The sequence below is a fragment of the Octopus bimaculoides genome, chromosome 16, assembly GCF_001194135.2.
Source record: "Octopus bimaculoides isolate UCB-OBI-ISO-001 chromosome 16, ASM119413v2, whole genome shotgun sequence".
Classification (NCBI taxonomy): domain Eukaryota; kingdom Metazoa; phylum Mollusca; class Cephalopoda; order Octopoda; family Octopodidae; genus Octopus; species Octopus bimaculoides.
The window spans coordinates 38,827,390-38,851,917 of NC_068996.1; the positions used below are offsets into that span (position 1 = coordinate 38,827,390).

General features: G+C 36.3%; 1 protein-coding gene across 2 annotated transcripts in view; it reads right to left on the reverse strand.

The window, feature by feature from the left end:
* The window catches only part of LOC128249623 (uncharacterized), a 27,247-nt gene that overhangs the window by 1,576 nt on the left and 1,143 nt on the right, over positions 1 to 24,528 (reverse strand). Inside the window, exons 1-3 of one of the 2 annotated variants that reach the window (XM_052973722.1) lie at positions 17,313 to 17,423; positions 9,534 to 9,631; positions 2,919 to 3,427 (exon numbers count right to left, since the gene is read on the reverse strand). In XM_052973722.1, the coding sequence (XP_052829682.1) occupies positions 2,928 to 3,427; positions 9,534 to 9,579 (546 nt within the window). In that variant the 5' untranslated portion in view covers positions 9,580 to 9,631; positions 17,313 to 17,423 and the 3' untranslated portion in view covers positions 2,919 to 2,927. Of the gene's footprint in view, positions 1 to 2,918; positions 3,428 to 9,533; positions 9,632 to 17,312; positions 17,424 to 24,528 lie in introns of those variants that run through there. The other variant, XM_052973721.1, reaches the window with a different exon arrangement.

Below are 24,528 nucleotides of genomic sequence, written 5' to 3' on the forward strand. Positions count from 1 at the left end.
TATATATATATATAAATATATATATATATATATAAATATATATATATATATACAACAGGCTTCTTTCAGTTTCCGTCTACCAAATCCACTCACAAGGCTTTGGTCAGCCTGAGGCTATAGTAGAAGACAGTTGCCCAAGGTGCCATGTGGTTGGTAAGCAAGCTACTTACCACACAGCCACTCCTGCGACTATGCCATCTAAGTACTGAAGTAGTCTGGGTTGGTTTATATTTAGAAAGTAAAAGATGTTAGTGGAAGAATCTAAAGTATCATAGTTGTGGTTGGTGCTGATGTTTTGTAACTGGCACCTGTGCCAATGGCACATAAAATGCACCCACTACACTCTTGGAGTGGTTGGCGTTAGGAAGGACATCCAGCTGTTGAAACCATACCAAATCAGATAGGAACCTAGTGCAGCTCCACAGCTTACCAGTTTTCAGTCAAACCGTCCAACCCATGCCAGCATGAAAAACACTACCGACGTAACCACTACCTCTAGTGGCAACACCACCAACAGCACCAGCTCCAGCACCACCAGAATCAAAACCATTGATAGCAGCAGCAGCTGCAACAACAGTAGCACAAATGGCAGCAACAACATTGACAACTACAACCGCAACAGCAGCAGCAGCAACAACTACAACAACAACAACAGCAACAGCAACAACAGCACCGACAGCAGCAGCAGTAGCAGCAGCAGTAGCAGCAACAACAACAGCAATAGTAGGCATGACACCGACTCCACGCATTCAAGGAAATACATTGGATGCATGGGAACTTCCTTTAAGAAATGTTTTTCCAACCATAGATCCTCCTTCAGGGTCCCAGAAAGGAGATATGTAATATCGTTGACCAGCCATTTCTGGCAACTGAAAGAGGATGGAATTCCATACTTGATATCATGGAAAATCCTCCACATTTGTGTCCATATATAAATGGAATGAAATGCTGCAAGCTATGTGTAGCCAAATGCATGGAAATCCTGAAAAACTTGCATACACCAGGGAACATACAGAACTCCAGAATGGAGACTTTGGGGCCATGCTTGCATTTCAGGAGATTCCTGTGAGCGTTTTGGGAACCTTCCATAATAGCGATAACAGTAGTATTAGCGATAATTACACCACAGCTGGAAATTGATTACTGATGAGAGTCGGGGATAGCCCCCTACTTTTTACCCTCATAGATGACAGGTGGTGTGACTGAAGAAGAACAACACAACCAGAAGCCGATGACCAGCACCAAAGGGAAATAATCCCCATTATTTATATTTGTATTGTTTCTCCCTCCACATTTTAAAGAGGCCATAGGCCAACAGGTCTTAGAGTCTGAAGATACACCATAAAGGTAGCTTTTATGGCGAGAAACCCAAGGTAACCCTATAAACCGGCCTTCACCAGTAATTAATATATATATATGTGGATGTATGTATACACACACACACACACACACACACACACACACACACACACATATATATAGAGAGATAGAAAGATAGATAGATAGATATACAGATAGATAGATATACAGATAGATAGATAGAAAGATAGATAGATAGATAGATAGATAGATAGATAGATAGATATAAACATATATTTTATGTAGTTGTTGGTTGTGGTCTGTCAGAAAGTTACCATTGATTTGACATCTATTATTGCACTTAGCCGTATAGGTGACTCCTCAGACCTGCTGGCCAGAGGAACAAGACCTCTTTACTAATGGAGGTAAAAATAGTCAGCTTTGTGGTGAAAAAGACTCCTGAATCAAAATTATTTCAAAGTGTAAGCCCCTTCTGGTAGAGACAGAGTTACCTCTCTTTGAACATGCATACCTACATACATACATAGAGCCATCCATCCATCCATCCATCCATCCATACATACATACATACATGCATGCATGCATGCAGGTATACATTTGTTCAATATCAGAAAGAGTAAATAAAAATGCTGTGATTTTTCCATTTCTTTTTCTGTTGACATATATGCCTGTATGTTTGTTAGTGACAGAAGGACTGTACACTCACATGCATGCATGTACACACACATGTGCACATACAATGGAATATAGACAGACAGACGGATAGGTAGGTAGGTAGGTAGCTAGTTAGATAGACAGACAGACAGGTAGGTAGGTAGGTTGGTAGGTAGGTAGGTTGGTAGGTTGGTTGGTAGATAGATAGATAGACAGACAGACAGACAGACAGATAGGCAGAAAGACAGACAGGCAGGTAGGCAGATAGGTAGGTAGGTAGGTAGGTAGGTAGGTAGGTAGGTTGGTAGGTTGGTTGGTAGATAGATAGATAGATAGATAGATAGACAGACAGACAGATAGATAATAGGTAGGCAGGTTGGTAGGTAGTTTGGTAGATAGATAGATAGATGACAGATAGATAGATAGATTGACTGATATATATATATATATATATATATATATATATATAGAGAGAGAGAGAGAGAGAGATGGATGGATGGATGGATTTTTGTTTGTTCTCTTCTCCTTTAAAAAACTGTTAAATTAGCTATATCAGTGCTTCATCATTTTTAGTGTTTTATGAAAATGAATGTATTTAACTTGCCAGAAGTAGGTTGTTTTGATTGGTATTTGTATATTTGATTTGAAATGAAGTATGTTATAGCTTTCCATACAAAATTTTTATCAAAACTGCTTTTATGGGGCTACTGTATAAGCTCCTATATGCTGTAGTGACCCAGAAGTGTGTGTTTGAGGAAACAAACTGAGGGGCTTCTCTAGGCAGCATACACTTTAGCTACACCATTTGTCTAAATACATTAAAAAAAAAAATGGCTGGTTATGACTAGAATGTTTTTGCTTATAAGTCTCCTGGACCAAGTCTAGCCAGCATCTAAATAACAACCATATAGATACAAAAACTGGTATATTTTAGTAGGACTTACATTTAAAATTTATCCCTGTCTCCCATATTTCCTAATACGAGAATTCCTCCGTTTTAGATATCCATTCCGGTTCCACCTTCTCATATTTTTTGAATGCATTGAATTTGGAGCTTTCATCATTTTCTTAGGCATTCTTGGTTTTACAACTCTATTATTTTTCTTTCCATTATTATTATTTCGCTTTTTCCAGTGACTATTGTATTTTGATCGTCTACGTTTTGGTTCATTTCTTCGGAAAGGTTTTCTTCGATTGTTTCTGCTTTGACGTCGTCTACCTCTAGCGTAATCAGCATTTGTTCTCTTCACCTTCGCTTCATTTTTATCAGGTTCACTGCTTTCCTTTTCTACGGCAGTTTTCTCTTCAGCCTCATCAGCAGGAGCACCTTTTTTTGCATCTGGAGATTCAGCCACTTCCTTTTCAGCTTCGTCTTCAACTTCATTTTCAACTTCGTTTTCAACTTCGTTGTCATCTGAAGCTTCAGCTCGCTGACCACTGGCTAGATGTTGTACTGAAAAATAGCATGGAAATGGTAAGTAAAAAAAAAAAAAAAAGAAGAAGAAGAAACATGCAATTATTTCATGACATCAGCAAAATATAATTTTCTACATTCAGTTTGTCTTGAATAACTTGCTTCTAAAATAGGAACTTGTTCATTGTTGTGAATTTGTTTCTTATAAACACTACTTTTATACTAAGCAAGATGGAGCTAAGGGATACAACTCAAATAAACTAATGGCATGGATGAAGACAGATCAAATTCATCATGTTTTACTGAATGGCATATGAAAAACATTTCTGATGAACTTTAGTTGAGGGGGAGATTAAAGACGTAAAACAAATTACTAAAACAAAACTAGTGGTAATTTTAGCTCTAACCATCGCACCAAAACAGATCAGCTTTTCCATTTCATCATTAGAAAAATCAGCCCTTTAGCATTCTGATTACTCTATCAAATGTATTTCTTATTCATTCCTATTGTTTTGAATCAATCATCTATTATCTCATAGCTTTGAGATTTCAATGATATGATGGTCTAGTTTTAGAATGACATTGTAGCATTGGTGTGAGAGGCTGAATCTGGTCAGTTTCAACATAAAGCAGGTAGAAGATTTTGGCTTGATATGATCAATTTAAATGCTAAAGAGTTGAAAAAGATTCACCTTAACTTTTTGAAACTATCTCCCTTCTTTTGTGTGGATCACCAACTGTTACTGCCAGGTTTTTATTTTTGTTTCTCCAACAAAGAGGGACATTTCAGTTCATCAACTCATAATGAATTTATTATTTAAGTCATTCAGTACATCAACACCTATTTGATTTATACTTACTAGTTTCATTCCTTGGACAGCAACCCTGCTGTGGTATAGCCTTTAAGAGCCTCAGTTGATCATATCAACTTTAGTTCCTACCTCAGTCTGGAACCTATTTCATTGATCTCTTTTTGTCAAATCCCTATGCTATGAGAATAAAGAAATGTAACTCAAATAACAACAACTGTTTTTATACCAGTGTCAATGTAAACAATTTGAGTGTCAATATACATTCACAAATTAGTGACAATCCCTCAAGATTGAGACTGATTCATTCCAACTATTATTTTCTTCTGTTATTTATTCCATGGGCTTCAAAGACAACTACAATGTCCATTACATTCTTGGTGACCTAACATCTATGAAGAGTGTTAGACAATGATGCCATGCTTTTTCAAGTTTCCATTAAATACACTTTTGAACTATTTCTTTTGTCTACCTCATGTGTACTTTACTTCAATCAGTTGTGAATGTAACAGTTGTCTGTGCAACAGTTTTTGGACAGCTGCTGGTTCATCTATCACTCACATGACATAGCTGACTCATCAAAACTGAAGTCATGTAATGATAGTGAAGAGTACAACTTCTCTCATCAACAATTTTTCTGATATGCCTTTTGATAATGATTTGATCCAATCAATACTTGTTATATTCCCTACACAGTTTGTTGGGACATCACCATCACCTTCAAGGGTTTAATCAAACAAATTGGTCCCCCAGTACTTATTTTTTAAGTTTGGTACTTATTCTAGCAGTCTCTCTTGCTGAACTGCTAAGTTATGAGGATTTAAACAAGTCAATGTTAGTTTTCAAGTGAGGGTGTGATGGAGAGGTATAAACAAACACAAAAGTATGCACACAGACACTCACACTCACACACATATTGCAGGCTTTCACATAGTTCCCTTCTATAAAATTCAAGGCATAGCAGAAAACACTTGCCCAAGGTGCTGTGCAGTGGGACTGAACCCAAAACCATGTGGTTACAAAATGAGCTTCTTAATTATTCAGCTTTGTCTCCGCCTATACAAATACCTGTATCATCTTGTACAAAAAGACTAAAATGTCTTCTTGACTGTTTGGCTTAAACATCATCATCATCATCATCATCATTTAGCATCTGTTGTCCATGCTGGCATGGGCTGGACGGTTTGACCAGGGCTGGCAAACTGGAAAGCTGCACCAGACTCCAGTCTGATTTGGCATGGTTTCTATGGCTGGATGCCCTTCTTAACATTAACCACTCCGAGAGTGTAATGGGTGGTTTTACGTGCCACCAGGACAGGTGCCATTTACGTGGTATCTGCCACAACTGTGATTTTACTTGGCTTGATGGGTCTGTTTCTCCAGCACAACATAATGCCAAAGGTCTTGGTCATTGCCTCCACAAGGCCCAAAAGGTGCTTTTCATGTGCCACCAGCATCAGCCACCTTGCCTCTATGAGGCCCAACATTCAAAAGACACTCTTTACATGCCACCGGCATAGGTACCAGTTACGTAACACCAGCATCAGTCACAAATACAATGCTACCAAGCTCTGAAATTTCATTGGGTCTAGTTGCTGAGATCAGCTATTTTCAGCTGTTTGGAATGGTTAGTTTTTGTAAGTTTGAACATTTCAAAGTTGATTTACAGCCCTTTCATTATTATAAAAGGGTCTTTATTCTGATTTTAACAAGAGGCAAATATTAATGTAATGAATACAGGACAAATGAAGTTATAAACTCCCACAAATATATAATGACTGAGAAATATGTGCTCACACACACATACGCACATCCATTCATTCATTCATAATTCTTTCTACTATCGTCTTGAAATTTTAGTGGGATGGGGCTAGTCAATTACATTGACCCCAGTGCTCAGTTGGTACTCATTTTATCAACCTCAAAAGGATGAATGGCAAGGTTTGTCCTTTTCAGATTGACACCTATTCATTCATATTAACACTATTAATATAATGTCTCTATGGATTTTATGGGTTATGTTTTATATCAGGGGTTCTCAACCATTTTTTATCTATGGACCCCTTTGATTACTATTTTATTCTGGTGGATCCTCACAGCCATTCAATATTTTAAAACTATTTTAATAGAAATACACTTCTTTTAAAATTCCTATTTTGTTTTTCACACATTAAGTTATCTATGGATTCCTTTGATTACTATTCTATTATGGTGGACCCCATAGTCATTTGATGTTTAAAAAGTAGTTTTATAGAAACTTCTTTCAAAATTCTTATTTTGTTTTTCACACATTAACTTGTGTAGATTGAACTAAGTAAAATGTTAGAAAATGAAACTAAGCTGTTTCTTGCAATAAATACCAATACATACATCCAAAGCAAAATTTTTTTAGGGGCCCTTAAAATACTATTGTGGATCCCCAATATACTATTTTGTTGCATGGACCCCCAAAAATCTTATATGGACCCCAGTTAATGAACAATGTTTTATTTAGATATTTTTGACTTCATTCATGTGCTTTATCTCATGGTATTTTTGCTCATGAGCATTCTTTGTAAATATAAAAAAGCTTTGTATGTAGATATTAATTTTTTCAGAATTTACTCATTTTACTATTTTTCTTTAACTAATACAAATTATCATACAATATAAAACACATATTTATAATTATTAAAATGATTTTAATGCAGAATGAGAATACATTGGTAGGCTCAAGAATGCTTCAGATGTTCTACCACTGGATGTACCTGATTTTCGTCAGACATCTTTATTTCCAGTTTATAGAAATGCCACCTATAATGATACTTTGACATTTTCTCTCCAAAAGGGTTTTGCAAGCCAATATTCACATGCTAGTATTCGTAGCTTAATGTGCTTTGAGATCCACTGCTGATCTCTAATTGTAGAGGGAACATGTGGAAGGAGTAGACCCAGGAAAACATGGGCTGAAATGGTGAGAAAGGATATACAGATGTTGGGACTTACAGAGGGGACGACAAGGTACTGAGACACCTGGTGGTTTGCTGTACTTAAGGAAACACGACAAGCCAAGTAAAAGCATGGTTGTTCTTGCATACAAGTCTGTCTCCTGCATCTCTTTCCGGTTGAGCATTCTTAATCTTGTGGGCTCGGGGGTGCTGGTGCCACATAAAAAGCACTTGTACTGGCGCTATGTAAATAAACCAGTGCCAGTACTGTGTAAAAGCACCCAGTACACTCTGTAAAGTGGTTGGTGTTAGGAAGGGCATCCAGTCACAGAAACCATGCCAAAACAGAAATGGAGCCTGGGCATCTCCTGTAAAACCATCCAACTCATGCCAGCATGGAAAATGGACATTAAATGGTGATGACAATGATATATATAAATATATATGTAATTGTTTAATAGTTCACAAATCTGAAAAAAATCACTGTCTAAAAATTAGAGCAGTAACACTTAAAAGATTGTTGGTTATGGCTGGCCAGAGAGTGACCATTGGATTTTAGTCGTACAAATGACTTGTTAGACTTGAAGGCTGGCCTGAGTTCCTGGTCATTATCTGACTGCTAATATAAGAATATTGTTCTACTAATGTTGAGAGGTAGCCACACCCATGCATCAACAAAAATACTTGACAATATGTTTAGGTTTTAGAACCATCTAGGAGAACAGGTAAAATACAACTGTCTTATATACCATAAGTTTGGTTGTTTATTTCACATCACCATCATATATTTATCTTTTCAGATGATTAAAGATTATACTGATATACTTTAACCACTGTGTGATCTTATTTATCAATATCCACATTCTACGATAAATGACAACCCAATTATTGGGGATGCTCCACATTTTTCACTATCTGTTCATATATCTGAGTGGCTGGACTAAGTTCCTGATCATTATCTGACTATTGTTCTACTAATGTTGTGAGGTAGCCACACCCATGCATCAACAAAAATGTCAGTAATTGGTTGTAGTTCTTTTGCTAAAGTCTCACTAACTCTGGCATTATCTGTGTATTAAAATCCAAATAATAATGTAGACATGATCTTTGTTCTGGCTTAGAGTCTGACAAAGTTGAGTGGTTTGCCATCTATCTGTACAATATGAAATCTGGACATCAGGAAAAAGTTTACACTCAAACTTGGTCTCAAGTTTATGCATAACTATGAGGAAAATAGAAAAGAGAGAAGTGACTATGACACACCTCTGCTTAACTTCAGTTCTCACTTCAAACTGATTTGTTGTGAAGGACTTATTCTTAAGCTTTTAACTTTCCATGGAGCATAGGCTATTGATATCTTTCTTTCACTGTTCTTGACTCAGAGCTATCTTTTCAGTTCCTTTCCAGTTGGATCCCTGCTTTTTCAGTCTCTCTTCCATCTCCCTTCTGGGTTCTATCCCTTCTTGTGCATCAAACATATATTTCCTAAAGGCCTTCCTCTTCCAGGTCTTGATTTTAAATTGTCATTGATGCTTTGTAACTTTGCTTTTTTATCCAAGTAGGAGTGTTGGCTCTACAAAAATCCATTTTTACTTCTGGGAAGAGGTTGTCTGTATTAGTCTGGTCTCTATTCTTTGGCCTGTCGAGCACTAGAAGCTCAGTCAGGGATGTGTGCTCTGCTGGTGCAGCTCTCAAGGTCATTAAAGTACAAAAGCTACCATACTACAGCAAAGACTCACTATACTTATTTCGTGTTATTATGTAGAAGTTGGGTAATTATAATGACTTTTCTTTTTGTGGATGGTATTTTTCACAGAATTTCTCAATTTATTGATTCAAAAGCACACACACACACACACACACACACACCTGTCCATGCCTTTATCTAAGTATAATATGTCATGCTTCATGAAATAATTTAGCTTGTCAGCTACTACATTTAGAACTTGTATAGTGTAGAGTAGCAGATAATCTCCTAGTTCATCTTGATTAATTTCCATATGTTACACAGGATTTCTGATGTAGCACATGTTAGACATGATTCCTTAGAGCTTCATAAAAGTGAATATTTTCTTCTTATGCTATAAAAGAAATACTATGTAGTAAATGGAAATTAATCAATAGTTACTGACATGGTTATGACTTGATGCAAGATTGGTTACTGTGACTAATGATGAAACAATTGTAAACAATGAATGAAAATGATTTTCTAACTACTCTCTTTGGTATATGTTATTTAATGCGTGTGTGTGTGTGTGTGTGTGTGTGTGTGAGGAAAAACCATTAGAAAATTTCTTGCTCTTAATCTTTGAAAATCCCTTTTCTTTCTTAGTTCAAGGATTTGTGAATTATAGGTGATCCAGTGAGCAGTGAAAAGAAAAAAATTGAAGTGAATAAAAAGGGTATTACCTGAAAAAATAAAACATAGCACCAGCAATATATATATTGCTCTCATCTTCTCTTTTCTTATTTTCTTTCCTCAGCAATCACAATAAAATATGTTTAACCTGGAAAATATACGATTAAAGTAAAAACTTATCAGTAGACAGATAAATAATTTCATGGCATACATTGATCTTGTGATTGAAGTTTTTAACCATTTGACAAACAGGGATCAAATAAATGAGGACCATACTCAAATAATACTGGAATAGATATAATATGGAAAGCAGAGCTTCAACATAACTCCAGCATTAGTGATTGTCCAATAGCTGAGCCTTGTAAAGTAATAAATGAGTATGGAAAATACTTGTTCATTAAAAGAAAAGCACTAGGAAAGCAGATCATAAAGTTAGATAGCTACAAGAATCAAAATGAGTCTCTTATGAAAAGAAATTGAACAGGAAATTAGACACTAGAGCAACAGTTTCTAGTAAGCAAGACCTTAAAATCAGTTGTTCTCAATGGCGATCCATACGACCCCTGGGGGTTCATATAAGATTTTGTTGCTAAAATTTATATGCAATAACAAAGGCAATGAGCTGATGAACTGTTTGCATGTCAGGTAAAATGCTTAGCAGAATTTCGTTCATCTTTATGTCCTGAGTTTAAATTCCACTGAGGTCGACTTTTGCCTTTCATCCTTTCAGGGTCAATAAAATAAGTACCAGTTGATTACTGTGGTTGATTTAATCGACTCACCCCTCCCCCAAAATTGCTGGTCTTGTGCCAAATTTTGAAACCAAAATTCATCTAAAATAATTTGCTTAAACTTTTACAATACACAAAATATTTCAGTTTTTTTTATACAATTCCTAATAATATTTAATTATAAAAATTCAGTAAGATTTTTTGAAAATACATAGAAAAGCTATGGGTGTCCAGTAGAGTAAAATAGGAATCAAAGGGGTCCATAGGTAAAGAATAGTTGAGAGAGAGAGAAGGATAGAGACAGTTAGATAGAGAGAACTGTCTTATTATAGAGGAGATACCTGGCTACTGCAGAAGAACAAGGGAGCGGTGGGAGGTAGAAGAGAGAGAGAGAGAGAAGGAGAGAGACAGAGGGAGAGAGAAGGATAGAGACAGAGGGAGAGAGAACTGTCTTATTACAGAGGAGATACTTGGCTATTGCAGAAGGATGAGGAAGCAGAGGGAGGTGGTAGAGAGAGGGAGAGAGAAGGATAGAGACAGTCAGAGGGAGAGAGAACTGTCTTACTACAGAGGAGATACTTGGTTACCTCAGTAGGACAAGGAAGTGGAGGAGGGTGAGAGAGAGCAAGATAGAAACAGTCGGAATGAAAGAGAGAAGGCCTACCCACAAGAAACAGTGGTGGGGAATATAAGTAACACAGAGGGGGCAGAGGAGATGAACAGGGGGAATATAAGCAGCACAGAAGAGATAGATAAGAGTGTGAGGGAAGATGTTTAAAGATTGTTATCTATGTTGTTCTTGTTTTCCATAAGAATTTTTGTCTTTGCCATTCATACATAACCTTTTCCAACAAAATAAAGTCCTATAGTAATGGATCTAACATGAAAGACCTGGAGAAAGGGCTACAAACACTCTTTAAAAACATTGAAAGGTATGCAGATTATGTATCATATGCAGCTCATTTACTCAAACCCTGTACCTGGAATTGTTGAATATTTTGACATTTTGCAAAAGCAGTGTTTCCTCTTCTGAATCTCACAAAGATACATTTTAAAGGCACAGGACAGCCTAGATTTTTCTTTGAAGGACTTAAGCATACAACCTTTATGTATTTCAGACCAAAACCTATGGCCGTGCTGGGGCAACAATATTGTTGGGTTTTTTTTTTTGTTTTGTTATTAGGTTTAAATGCATGTCAGTATTATGAAACTAAATAGATATGTTGGCAGAAGGGAAAGTAGATATGATAGTTAGACAGACAGACAGGCAGACAGGAAGGCAGACAGACAGACAGACAGGCAGGCAGACAGGCAGGCAGACAGGCAGGCAGACAGACAGACAGACAGACAGACATGTAGGTGAGCCTACTGATATATCAATATTAGCTGAAAAGAAAAAGAATGGAAAGGATTGTTTTTCAAAAAATAGATATGTACTACATGTACAATGAGTCAGTCTCCACAATAATTGCATGGAAACCACTTCAATAACAGGTGCACAATCATTGGATTACTGTTAGAAAGAACTAAAACTGCTTAAAGAATGTCAATATTTGGCAGGTAGACAACAGTGAAAAAGAGGTTCATTTCACAAACTTCAAAAATTTTATTTATAAACATATTTTCACATCCAAAATATCAGGTCATCCCATAAGTTCTGTCCGAATTTTGAATAAAGAAAACAAATGATCAAATGTTATATTTAATTGAAATTTAATCATCAATATACTTTCCCTGATTATCTATGACTTCCTTCCATCTATTTACAAGCTTTTTAATCCCATCAATGTAAAACTCTTTTGGTTTCAAAGCGAAGAACTCTGAAATGTCAGTTTCGACCTCCTCCTGGCTTACGAAAGTTATGACCCCCAAATGATTCTATAAACTACAAAACAAATGGTAGTCTGAAGGAACAAGGTCAGGAGAATAAGGTGGATGAGGAATTTTTTTCCCAACCAAGCTCTTCAATCTTCTGTGATGTGATCTTGGCAGTGTGGGGTCACGCATTGTCCTGATGAAACGTCACTCCTTTTTGATTCACTAAAGCAGGTCTTTTTTTCTTCAAAGCTTGGTTCAAATGCTCTAATTACTGACAGTAGACTCGAGCATTGATTGTTGCATTAGGTGGTAACAATTCAAAGTAAATTACTCCTTTGCAATCCCACCAGATAGAGAGAAGAACCTTTTTCCCCATGAAGTTCCCATTTCGGTTGTGTTCGAGCTTTTTCCCTTTACCCAAGCCATTGTTTACGACGTTTAACATTTCAATAGAAGATCCATTTTTCATCACCAGTCACAAGTCTATCCAAAAAGGGTGAAATGAGTTCGTGAGAATGGAGAGAATAGCAGATGTAAACTCGGGATTTGCGGTTGCTTTCAGACAATTCATGAGACACCCATTTTCTAAGTTTAGGAACCTTTCTTCAACTGATAATGCAGGATTTTCTTCAAGTAATGCCTCAAGGAGCTTATCATCAAACTCAACTCGATGTGCTGTTTGATCTTTATCTTCAAGGCTGAAATCTCCACTTTTGAATTTTGCAAGCCATCTTCTGCAAGTTCTTTCCTTCAAGCATTCTTTCCCATAAACTGAGTGTATGTTTCGAGTTGCTTTGGCTGTAGAATTTCCTTTTTTTGTACTCATAAAGCATTATGTGCCTTAAATGCACTTTGGATACTTCCATATTAGAATGGGTTTTAATCAAAGAAATTTTAATTCTATTATTCTGTAAAATAATATTTCATTAGTTTAAATGTACACAAATGCATTAAAATAATTTTTAATTCCATTAGACATTCTAAAATACTATTAAATTTCATTCAATTTAAAAAAAAGTAAAATCGGACAGAACTTATGGGATGACCTGATACTTCCTAATACCTTACTTCTTAATACCTCACTTCTTAACACCTCACATGAAACTGGATCCAAATGACTCCAACCTTCACTTCATTTCAGAATGATCTCAGTTCCCTCTAAGACTGTCCTACTCTCTGACAATGAATAAAGCACAGAGACAGATGTTTAACAAAATTGGAATATATCTGTCACTTCCTGTGTTCAGCCATGGGCAATTATATGAGGCATTTTCTAGGGCCAGGAAATTATCTTCTGTCACAGTAAGAGCAGTTGAGACTAACAGACAAGGCAAACAAGAAGGTAAAACTCTTACAAAAGACATTGTGTATGAAGAAATGTTGAGAGAGTAAATCTACAATTTTACTAATCTCATATATATGTAAGCCATTCATATAACATTCAGTTCATAGAATTTGTAAAATATTTTCTGTGATCACATGCAATGCATATTTCATACACATTTAAATTAGTTTATGTTTTGTATTTCTGTTTATGTTTGTTACATACAGTTTGTATAGTCCTGTTTGTAATGTAGAATGTTTGTATCTTATTCAATGCTTAGCTCATGCTTTTTCTTATGTAGATATCATAATCTGATGAAATATAGCTTGCACTTATTTATCTATTTATTTATTTACTTTGTAAATATGTAATAAAGATTGTAAATAATATACATTTAATCAATATATATGAATAAGTTTTATCTTTCTAATTCATCTTTTATTTTCTTAAACTACAAAGGACATCATATCTGCCAAACACATTACAAGGATGTAAATATGCAATACCTTATTAAATGGTAGGATATCAAATGAATTTTTTAAAACTCCTTGCTTATGTTTAATATATTAACATAATGTTTTCAAATGTACTGACTTATACTATGCAATTTCTATGGGTCCCATTCGTTATTATTATATTTTGTAATTAAGGCAGTGAGCTGGCAGAATCGTGAGCACACCAGGTAAAATACACCGGTATTTTGTCTTTCATTACATTCTGAATTCAAATTCTGTTGAGATCAACTTTGCCTTTCATCCTTTTGGGACTGATAAATTAAGTACCAGTTGCATACTGGGGCCGATCAAATCGACTGGCCTCCTCCCCAAAGTTTTGGGCCTTGTACCTAGAGTAGAACAGATTATATTCTTTAATTCTCCTGGTGTGAAGATATCTTTTTGATTCCTCCTTCAAAATACAATCTATTTAGGTATTACCAAACAAAGTTTTTATTGGGTTACTGTTAATAAGAACTAAAACTGCCTAAAAAATATCTGCCCTCAATATTTGGCAGGTAGACAACAGTTAAAAAGAGGCTCATTTCACACACTTCAAGAATTTTATTTATAAACATATTTTCACATCCAAAATTGCTAATACACACATTTATAGTAGGAGATTAAGCACTACAATAAAAAAAAAATATTAAAAAAAACATAATCAAAACACTGCTAAATATTCAAAAGGAAGAAGTTAATGGACAGATTAGTGAACAATAAATAGAAGAAAATATCTCAGAAATAGGTGCAAGTGTGGTTGGGTGGTAAGAAGTCTACTTCCCAGCCACATGACTCCTGGTTCAGTTCCACTTTATGGTACCTTGAGCAAGCATTTTCTTCTTTAGCCCTGAGCCGACCAAAGCCTTGTGAATGGATTTGGTAGACGGAAACTAAAAGAAGCTCACTGTATATATATTCTTTTACTTGTTTCAGACTGTGGCCATGCTGGAGCACTGCCTTTAGTTGAACAAATCGACCTAAGGACTTATTCTTTGTAAGCCTAGTACTTATTCTATTGGATTCTTTTTGCCGAACCACTAAGTGATGGGGACACAAACACACCAGCATCGGTTGTCAAGCGATGGTGGAGGGACAAATACAGACACAAATAACAAATACATACACACACATATATATATATAGACGGGCTTCTTTCAGTTTCCGACTTTCATCAGTCCAAGGCTATAGTAGAAGACACTTGCCCAAGGTGCCACGTAGTGAGACTGAACCCAGAACCATGTGGTTGAGAAGCAAGCTTCTTGTTTCTTTACTGCCCACAAGGGGCTACACACAGAGGGGACAAACAAGGACAGACAAACAGATTAAGTAGATTATATCGACCCCAGCGCATAACTGGTACTTAGTTCATCGACCCCGAAAGGATGAAAGGCAAAGTCAACCTCGGCGGAATTTGAACTCAGAACGTAACGGCAGACGAAATACCATTAAGCATTTCACCCGGCGTGCTAACGTTTCTGCCAGCTCGCCACCTTTTGGTGAGAAGCAAGCTTCTTACCACACAGCCACACCTGTATATGAAAAAAATAATCATCAATAGCGATTATTATTCGTAGGTTTACCAATATAAAGCTTCCCCTTAGAGCTCAATGATCAGAAGAACTGGAAATATAACATTTTTAATAGCATTAAATTACTTTTTTATGGAGTTACAGAAGATACTTGAAAGTGTTAGTTATGTTTATATTAACCTTTAATTGGATTGGAAAAGAGGGATCGATACCCAAAAATGTGTCAAACATAAAAAACTTGTTATAATCTGATTAAGTTATAAGGATAATAACGAAGGCTTTAAATACAATTTTGCAGCTGCAGTTAATATAGGGTAAGCAGCAGCTGATAAGAACATAATGATTCTTCAGAGGTTGTCCACTTGTGCTGTCATTACTTGTTCATGATGTATTTGTGTAAACATAAATGTTTGCAACAGTCGTACGTATCTGATGAATTGAATTAATTTATGAGTGTGCAATGACATCTAAAGTCTTTGGATATATACCATAGTAAACTTCTATGTGTGTGTGTGTATATATATATATATATATATATATATTAAAAAATGGGGAAGGCTGGTTTATGGGGTTACCTTAGATTTCCTGTCCATAAAAGGTTTAGCATTATGGTGTATCATCAGATCCCAAAACCTGTTAGCCCAAGACCTCTTAAGAATATATATATATCCAATCATGGGAAAGATTTTTAACAGGCTGTTTCAATTCACAAGGTCAAATGTGTTTGCAAACTCAATGAAAGCAACATTGAGTTGTTGTCATTGCTCTTTGCATTTTTCTTGTGATTGTTGAAGGGAAAGGATCCTGTAACTTATAGGGTGTTCTGACCTAAATCCCCCTGAGACTAGGGGTATACACTTATAGTGATTTTCTATATTTTGTTCAGGATCCTGTGCATAAATATCTTCCCAACAATCTTCAGCCAAAAGACTCTTGTGTACTTATTGCAATTGTGTTTATCCCTATTGTTTAAATATAAGGCAAAATGTTGCAGCCACTCATGTCCTATGATATTCTCTGTACAAGAAGACTGCCTTTTGTTGTCTTCATAGCCACTGGAATGCTATCCTTTCATGCTAAGAAGACCATCAACAGTTTTACTCTGCTATTCAGTTCCTTCAAAATTAGCAGGTATTCTACAGTGTCAAGTTTAATGTCCAAGATGTTTCCTGTGGAGTAGAGTTCAGAGCAGCACACTACCTGTCTTCTTGACTTTGTCTTTGATGAATTTGCTAGTTACACTTTTTAGTGATGCTGTCTAGCCCATGGTTGAGCCAATGGCTTTCTTGATCTTCTAAAACATTCATGGATGACACCTGTGTTAAAAACAATGACTGAATGCTTTTGAAAAGCATTCACTGCAACTGATTGTTTTTGTTTTCCAGGCCTTGCTTCTTGTTTTTAGAACTTCTTGGGTGACCTAGGAAAAGTAGCATTTTCATTCGAGTAGCACAGCATGCTTTGCCTAAAAAAATAAAAATAAAACAGCAATGAGTTTACTTGTGTTCACTTCAAGCAAATCCTGTGATTTGCTCCATTTCTTCTGAAAGGATTGAGTCATAAACACATTTCTCAGGTGGCAGCACTGTGTAAATATCAGGTTTAGTTGGTGCTAATCATTGCAGCAGGCATGTCTCCAAGACGTTTTGGACTGGGGTTTATTCTAGAAGTAAATGATGGCAACACACAATCTATAGAGTGCTCAAAGGTCAAGCAATCATTCCCCATTGTCATTTATGCTGCTAATCCAAGACTTTCTCAGGTAGCCTGGCCAGGAGTCTTGGTCAACATCCACTCTGGCATTAAAATTGCTAAAAAAACTCAGTCTATTTGTCTTGTGCTGAGTTGAAGTTTGGTCTATTGACATTGATAATGTTGACAGGTACAGTGGATTTATGAAATTGAAGAAAGAAAATAAATTCTGTTGTACCTGCAATGGACTCCACCGTATTCAGCAGAGATTTTCTCACAGCAAAGCAAATGCTATTTTCTCTAGTCTCAGCTGAGCTCTTTCCCTGACAGAAAATATAGTCTCCCTCATGTAGAGATCTTGATTCTGCAATATACAGAAGTGTTGCAATGTGCACTTGATGTTTTATCAGTTTGTTACTAATCACCTTTGTCTCACATGTGTCACTGAACTGAAAGATAATGTAACTGAATGATGAACAGCAAGCTGGCAAAAGGATAATATTAAATATCCTGAAATGAAAGTTTCGTAGTAAAGCCACATACAAGTGTGAATCATGAGACGATACTAGTCATATGGATATTTGCAAAACTAAAGATGGCATGGAATTCAAAGTTGCACTCGAGCTGCAATAGATGTATGTAAGAATTGTGAAATGGGAATGAACACCAGCTACAGGTGAATTTTACAGGTCATGAATGAGACATGACAAAAATTGCTTTATAGAAAGTTGAAATAAATAATATTGTTACATTGTGCTACTGTGTGTTCAATTTGAATACTAAGCTACAAGACAAAAATTAATAATCACCAGAGAAAAATCAGTTTCTGTAGTATGTGCATGTCAAACAATATGTGCTTAAGCATGTGCCAACATGTATAAAATGTTATGCAAAACAGAGTAAAAATAAAATCAGAAAAAAAAAAAACTATCTGAAGGGAAAAAAGCATGCAGTGTAAGGAAAAAAAAAACAAAGAAGAAAATAAAGAAAAAATGTTAAAATATATTATCTATTAATTCTGTTTTTGAAATATCTCAAAGCTCAAACATAAAGCATGTAATGATAAGCATGTAAATATTGAGTTGAAAAACCCCTTTTGGACAGAAAAAGTCAAAGGTTGCCTATGAGCCTTTTTTTCCAAAAAGAGATTTTCAACAAAATATTTACAAGCTATATGTTTGTGCTTTAAGGTATTTCAAAGAAAGAATTAGTTGACATTCGCTTGTAAAATTCTTATGTAAAATTCACTTGTGAAATTTTTAAGCTTGTAAAATTCTTATGATATCAACAAGATATTATCAGTTGATACTGAAGTAAGAATAAAAGTCTCAAATTGCTAGATCAGGTGATGAAAATTATGGAGAGAGTCAGAGCCTAACTAATTAGGGAAGGAGAGAGTTAGCTTAGATGAGATGCAGTTTGGTTTTGTACTAGGGAGAAGCACCACTGATGCTATATTTCTGGCGAGGCAGCTGCAGGAGAAATACATAACCAAAGATAAACCTCTGTACTTGGCCTTTGTTGACATGGAGAAAGCCTTTGACAGGATCCCCTGGCCCCTTATCTGGTCAATGCAGAAACTAGGAATAGACAAGTGGTTTGTGAGAGCTATACAAGCTATGTACTGGGATGCAACCAGTAAGGTAAGGGTTGGCAATGAGTACAGCAAAGAATTCATGGTACAAGTAGGGGTTCACCAAGGATCGGTGCTCAGCCCACTTTTGTTCATCATAGTCCTCCAGTCAATAACAGAGGAATTCAAGACAGGCTGCCCCTGTGAACTCCTCTATGCTGATGACCTCGCTCTTAGGCTGAATCACTACCTGAACTAGAAGTATGGAAGCAAGGTCAAGAATCGAAGGATCTTAGAGTTAACCTAGCAAAAACCAAGGTATTAGTAAGTAGGAAGGCAGACGAATTTCAAATCCCATCAGGTAGATGGCCCTGCTCAATCTGTAGAAAAGGCATAGGTAGAAACTCCATAAGATGCACCCAGTGTAAGTTTTGGACACATAAAAGGTGCAGCAATATCAGAGGAAAGTTAACAAGGAAACTAGCTTTTGTATGTGGAAGATGCACAGGTACAATAAACGCTGAAAATGGGCAGAAAATAGACTCCATCAACTGTCAGGGGTAAAGCTAGAGGTAGTAGATAGCTTCCGTTATCTAGGTGACCAAGTTAGTAGTGAAGGTAGGTGCTCCAAGAGCATAACTTTGAGAATAAGATTAGGATGGGCAAAGTTCAGAGAACTCCTACCCCTGCTGGCAACAAAGGGTCTCTCTCTCAAGTGACAGGCAGATTGTTTGATGCCTGTGTGTGAACAACTATGTTGCGTGGTAGTGAAATGTGGGCTGTAACAGCTGAGGACATGTAGGCTTGAAAGAAATAAAGCCAGTATGCATGTTTAACAGAGTGTAAGCATCTTAAGAGAAAAGTTAGGCATAAGAGGAATCAGATGTGGTGTGCAAGAGAGACAACTGCACTGGTATGGTCATGTGATGCATATGGACAAAGACAACTGTGTAAAGAAGTGCTGATCTTTAACTGTGGAGGGAACCTGTGGTAGAGGTAGACCCAGGAAGACATGGGATGAGGTGGTGAAGCATGATCTTCAAACTTTGAGCCTCACAGAGGCAATGACTGGCGACCGAGACTTTTGGTAATGTGCTGTGCTTGAAAGGACCTGTCAAGCCAAGGGAACCTGTGCTGGTGACATGTAAAGAACACCTTTTGAGCAGTGGGCCTCATGGAGGCAAAGTGGCTGAGCTCCTTTCAAGAGTTGGGCCTTATGGAGGCAATGACTAAGACCTTTGGCATTATGTCATGCTTGAGAAGAAGACCCATCAAGCTGAGCAAAGTCACAGTTGTGGCAGATACCAGTGCCACGCAAATGACACCTGTGCCGGCGGCATGTAAAAGCACCCATTACACTCTCAGAGTGGTTGGCATTAGGAAAGGCATCCAGCTGTTGAAAACCATGCCAAATCAGACTGGAGTCTGGTGCAGCCTTCCAGCATGCCAGCTTGGTCAAACCGTTCAACCCATGCCAGCATGGACAACAGACGTTAAATGATGATGATGATGATGAATTGGTGCCGAAAAAAAGATTCATGAAATGTAAAAAGGAAATTGTGCTAGAATTCATGGAGGTAAGTTCAAAGACAGAGATGGCAGTATTCCATTCTAGCTGGAGATTGGTCTCCATTCATGGAGGCAAAAGGTCTAAGTACATGAAACAGAAGAATGCTGTAATTGGTCAATGGTGCTCATTTTTGAGTTAAGAAATTCATACATGGAAAAGAAGGCTTTCACATGATGTTCTTTTGTATCTCATTAATGAAAGATATTTTCAGAGTTGAGGTACAGGATTTATCAGGATTGTTGATTGCAGCACTTGGTTTGTTTCTCTCACTTAGCTGTGTTGAGTTTCCATATTTTTTTGTTTTCAATATCAAGATTCATCATATGTTGTGTGATTTAGGTCGTACATTCTGTTGAACTTAAGCAACAGTTGTATTTCTCAGTAAGTTGTTTATTGTTTTCTTCTAGTGGAAGAAGAGGGGGTTATTAAGTGTATTTCATAGCAGGGTGTATATGTGTTCTATGTCAGTGTTATTGTTCTTTTATTTAGAGAGGAAGAAAAGCACTTGTGTCCACTACATATAAAATTACAGTTCTTTCAAGTTTTCTCAGCAAGTCATCTGTTATATTGAGGCAATTCTTTTGGTGTAATAGCTTTGGCTTACCTCAAGTTCTGCAGTTAGCTTGGTACTACGAAATGTCCATAATTGAGAGTAATAGCCTAGATGGCTGACAAATATGATTTCTTCTCTTGTTCTGAATGATCTTGGAATTCAGCCAACCTGTTACTTGTGTATTGTTGACATCTTTGCAATAAATATATGGAATAATGCCAGTATAGTAAAAATAGATGTAAAAATACTGTTTCAATACCCAGTCATAATGCTGTAGGAGCTGTGTTTAATGGCTTCTTTCTAAAGGGAAGTTGTGCTGAATATGATTTGTAAAATCATTTTTTTTTAATGTATTCTGTTCACCATTAAAAATTTGTTCCATGATTTTTCTGCTATTTGAAGTCAAAAAGATAGACCAGCCATTTTAATCTTCTGCTCTGCTTTGTCCATATTTTCTTTTAACTTTATGAGAGTTTCTCACTGGCAAGGGAACTGAAAATGTATCAGCAGCAGTTTTACTAGTCTTTTTTGCATGTTTTTAATAGAATTACCAGAATTGTCAAGAAACCTTCAGGGCCTGTTGCTGAGATCCAACTAACTTCATTTATGATTGACTTTATATTTTCTTTCTTCATGTTGATGTAATCAATGGCTGTCACTTGCCTCTGGTATTTTTATTTATATATCTCCAAGAAAAGAAGTGAAAACAATTTTTGAATTGTTCCCTCAGAGAGGTCTTCTGAAAGCAGTTCACTTATCCATAAGAACTTTGCAGTCAGGGAGCTATTTTCTTTCAACAATGGCACTATTCTGTAATCACTGCAACTGACTCTTGCAATTTTTTCTGCTGTTTATATTAGTCAAACTGGTGTCTTTATCTTGACTGTTGTTTTCACTACGTTTCGGCTGTTGTATGCTCTAGCCTTCTTCAGGTGTCTTGCCTTGAACTTAGCCATTATATCTGAATTTTGAAATAGGTGGATGCTTGAAATTCTGATACAATAACTGAGTTCAACAAAAGACACCTGAATAAGGCTGGAGACTACAACAACCAAAACGTAGTGAAAGCAACAACCAAGATGAGGACACCAGTTCAACTAATATGAAGAGTAGGCATAATATAAATTCTTCCTCTCAGAAATACATTGATAGAATTGTATGACTCGTAAATTTATAGAAAACCTCAGCAATTCTTTTTCAACTTTGGATGTCGGTATTTTCTTTGTTGTTATTCTGTTCCAGATCGTTCTGGCCACTGCACCATGCCTCATGGGAAGATAATATTTAGGAAACATTCTCTCACAGCTGGCAATAATGTGGTTGATGTCTTCACTCTTGGACTTCCACAGCATACATTTGTTGTTTTTCAATGTTTTCTGCCTCTTAAGTGATAGGTACTTGGTGAGGAGGTCTTGTTCTTGAATAGCATGGAGGTAGCCTTTGAAGTGAGGTGTCATAAACATGTCAGTACTCCATACCAAGCTCTTGACTTGATCGGTACCTTCTATGATTTATTTCTTTGTGCCAAGTACCCATGAAATAACTTCCCAGTGAACAAATCCATTTTCTTTTTATTTTGCTGTTCTGATAAATAGAATATACCAATGCTGCTTGAGGAGAGCCCAATATCAGCTCCTATTTCATCCCTCTCCTCAAGTTCACTAGCTATCCTAATGATGCTGTTTTTGTGCTTACAAACTGGGTAAGATAGTTATTGGTCGCCTTTCTTCTGCTGCAGATGTTGTTTTAGTGTCACAATATGTGCTGCTTCATATGACATCAATACAGATTTGAGACCACGACTACCATCCTTGTGTGAGAAATATAACCTGTCTTCATCTCCATTGGTGCTGAAGTTTCTTGTATCACTGAGCAACTTGTGAGTTTGGACATCTGTCTCTTTGAGTTGCTGTAGTGACCGATTCAGAAGGCCAAATGTAGATGTATGTATGTATGTATGTATGTATGTATGTATGTATGTGTGTATGTATGTATGTATGTGTGTGTGTATGTGTGTGTATTCACATACATAAATATACACATACATATATGCATACACACATGCACACACACATACATACATACACACATAAATACTTACATATACACATACATACATATGGAAGGAATTTGTGAGTGACATACAGTCCCTAACTCATCAAAGAGGGCAGTTACTCTGAATAAGAATCAATTTTTGCCAGTGACAAGATCCAAAGACTTTGCAGATTCAAAGACTAAAATTACACAAACTTGTAGAATCTTTTGGGAAAGGAGTCAACAGAAAGTGCCAGCTTTCTATTCAAAGAGTCTCCTGTTTATATTGCACTGGCTTTTTGTGGTATTGTATACTTCTTGACAAGAAGATTGCATAAATAATAAAACTACTTAACTCTCACAAGCTTAATCCATCTTTACAATGCACTCTAAGAAATACTGCTAATAGAAGATGGACCAACATATAAAAGATGAAAAATTTAGCTAATCCTCAGTGATTATGGATGTAGTAAAATGTAGTGAAAACTACAAAAACTGTTGACAAACATTAAATAAAACTAAAATGACTTTTTAAACTTTTTTAGCTTATCTAACACCTTGATGAAGAAAGAAAAATTTTTTGGATGGGAAATCTATGAGATGTAGCACAGAATTTGGTCAGTGAACAGGTCATAGTCTCAAAGTGATGAAAATATTTTGGCAAATTAAATTTAAATGTTGAAGTGAATCTAACAGTTTTTGTGTATGTTTTAAATGGCTTATAAACACCTTCCATGCTGCAATTGTTTTTGTTTCAGCACACAATCTCAGATCAGGTCACTTGCTATGCAAGTACATTAATAAAGAAGGGATTGAGTAAAAAATGTCCCTAATACTTTAAAGGTGAACCTGATATTTGTCAGTTTTAGAGCCACTGACTGATAGTACCACAAATATTCAAAGAATTTACTGAGAAGGTACTTTCTCCTTCAGATCTCATTATCTAAGTCAAGGGTTCCTAAACTTACTTTCTTATGGGACCCTTGTACTATTTTCCAAACATCTCATGAAATCAGTCTTCAATCTTTTATCTTTTTTCACTCATTGGACTGTGGCCATACTGGGGCACTGCCTTGAAGGGTTTTAGTTGAATGAATTGGTCTCAGGACTCTCTTAACTCTCACAAGCATTTTAAGCCTGATACTTAATTTACTGGTTTCTTTTGCCAAACCGCTAAGTTATGGGGATGTAAATAAACAAATATCAGTTGTCAAGTGGATGTGAAGGACAGCCACAAACATAATGACTTACACTAACATACATTGGCTTGGGAATGAAATTTGCTTAGGGAGGTGCAAACTCAAGTCCAGAGTTTTTTTTTTTTTTTACAAACAAGGTCTTTTTTTTCTTTTTTCTTTTTTTTCTCCAGAAGAAACCTGACTTCAAGCTAAGTTCTATGAGCAATTTTAATGCCAAAGTGGATGTTGACTAAGATTCCTGGCCAGGCTACCTGAGAAAGTCTTGGATTAGCAGCATAAATGACAATGAGGAATGATTGGTTGATCTTTGCACACTCTATAGATTGTGTGTCACCATCACTTTTTATGGACTGTTTTCTAAACCTGAGAAAAGTAAGTAGGGCTGCAAATTTTCATTTTGCACCCTCCAAGAATTTTAGGAGGTGTGCTTGCACTCTGTGCACCCTCTGTTCCTGGGCCCATGTGCACATAGACATATATATACACATGTATATATATATATATATTTATATATATATATATATA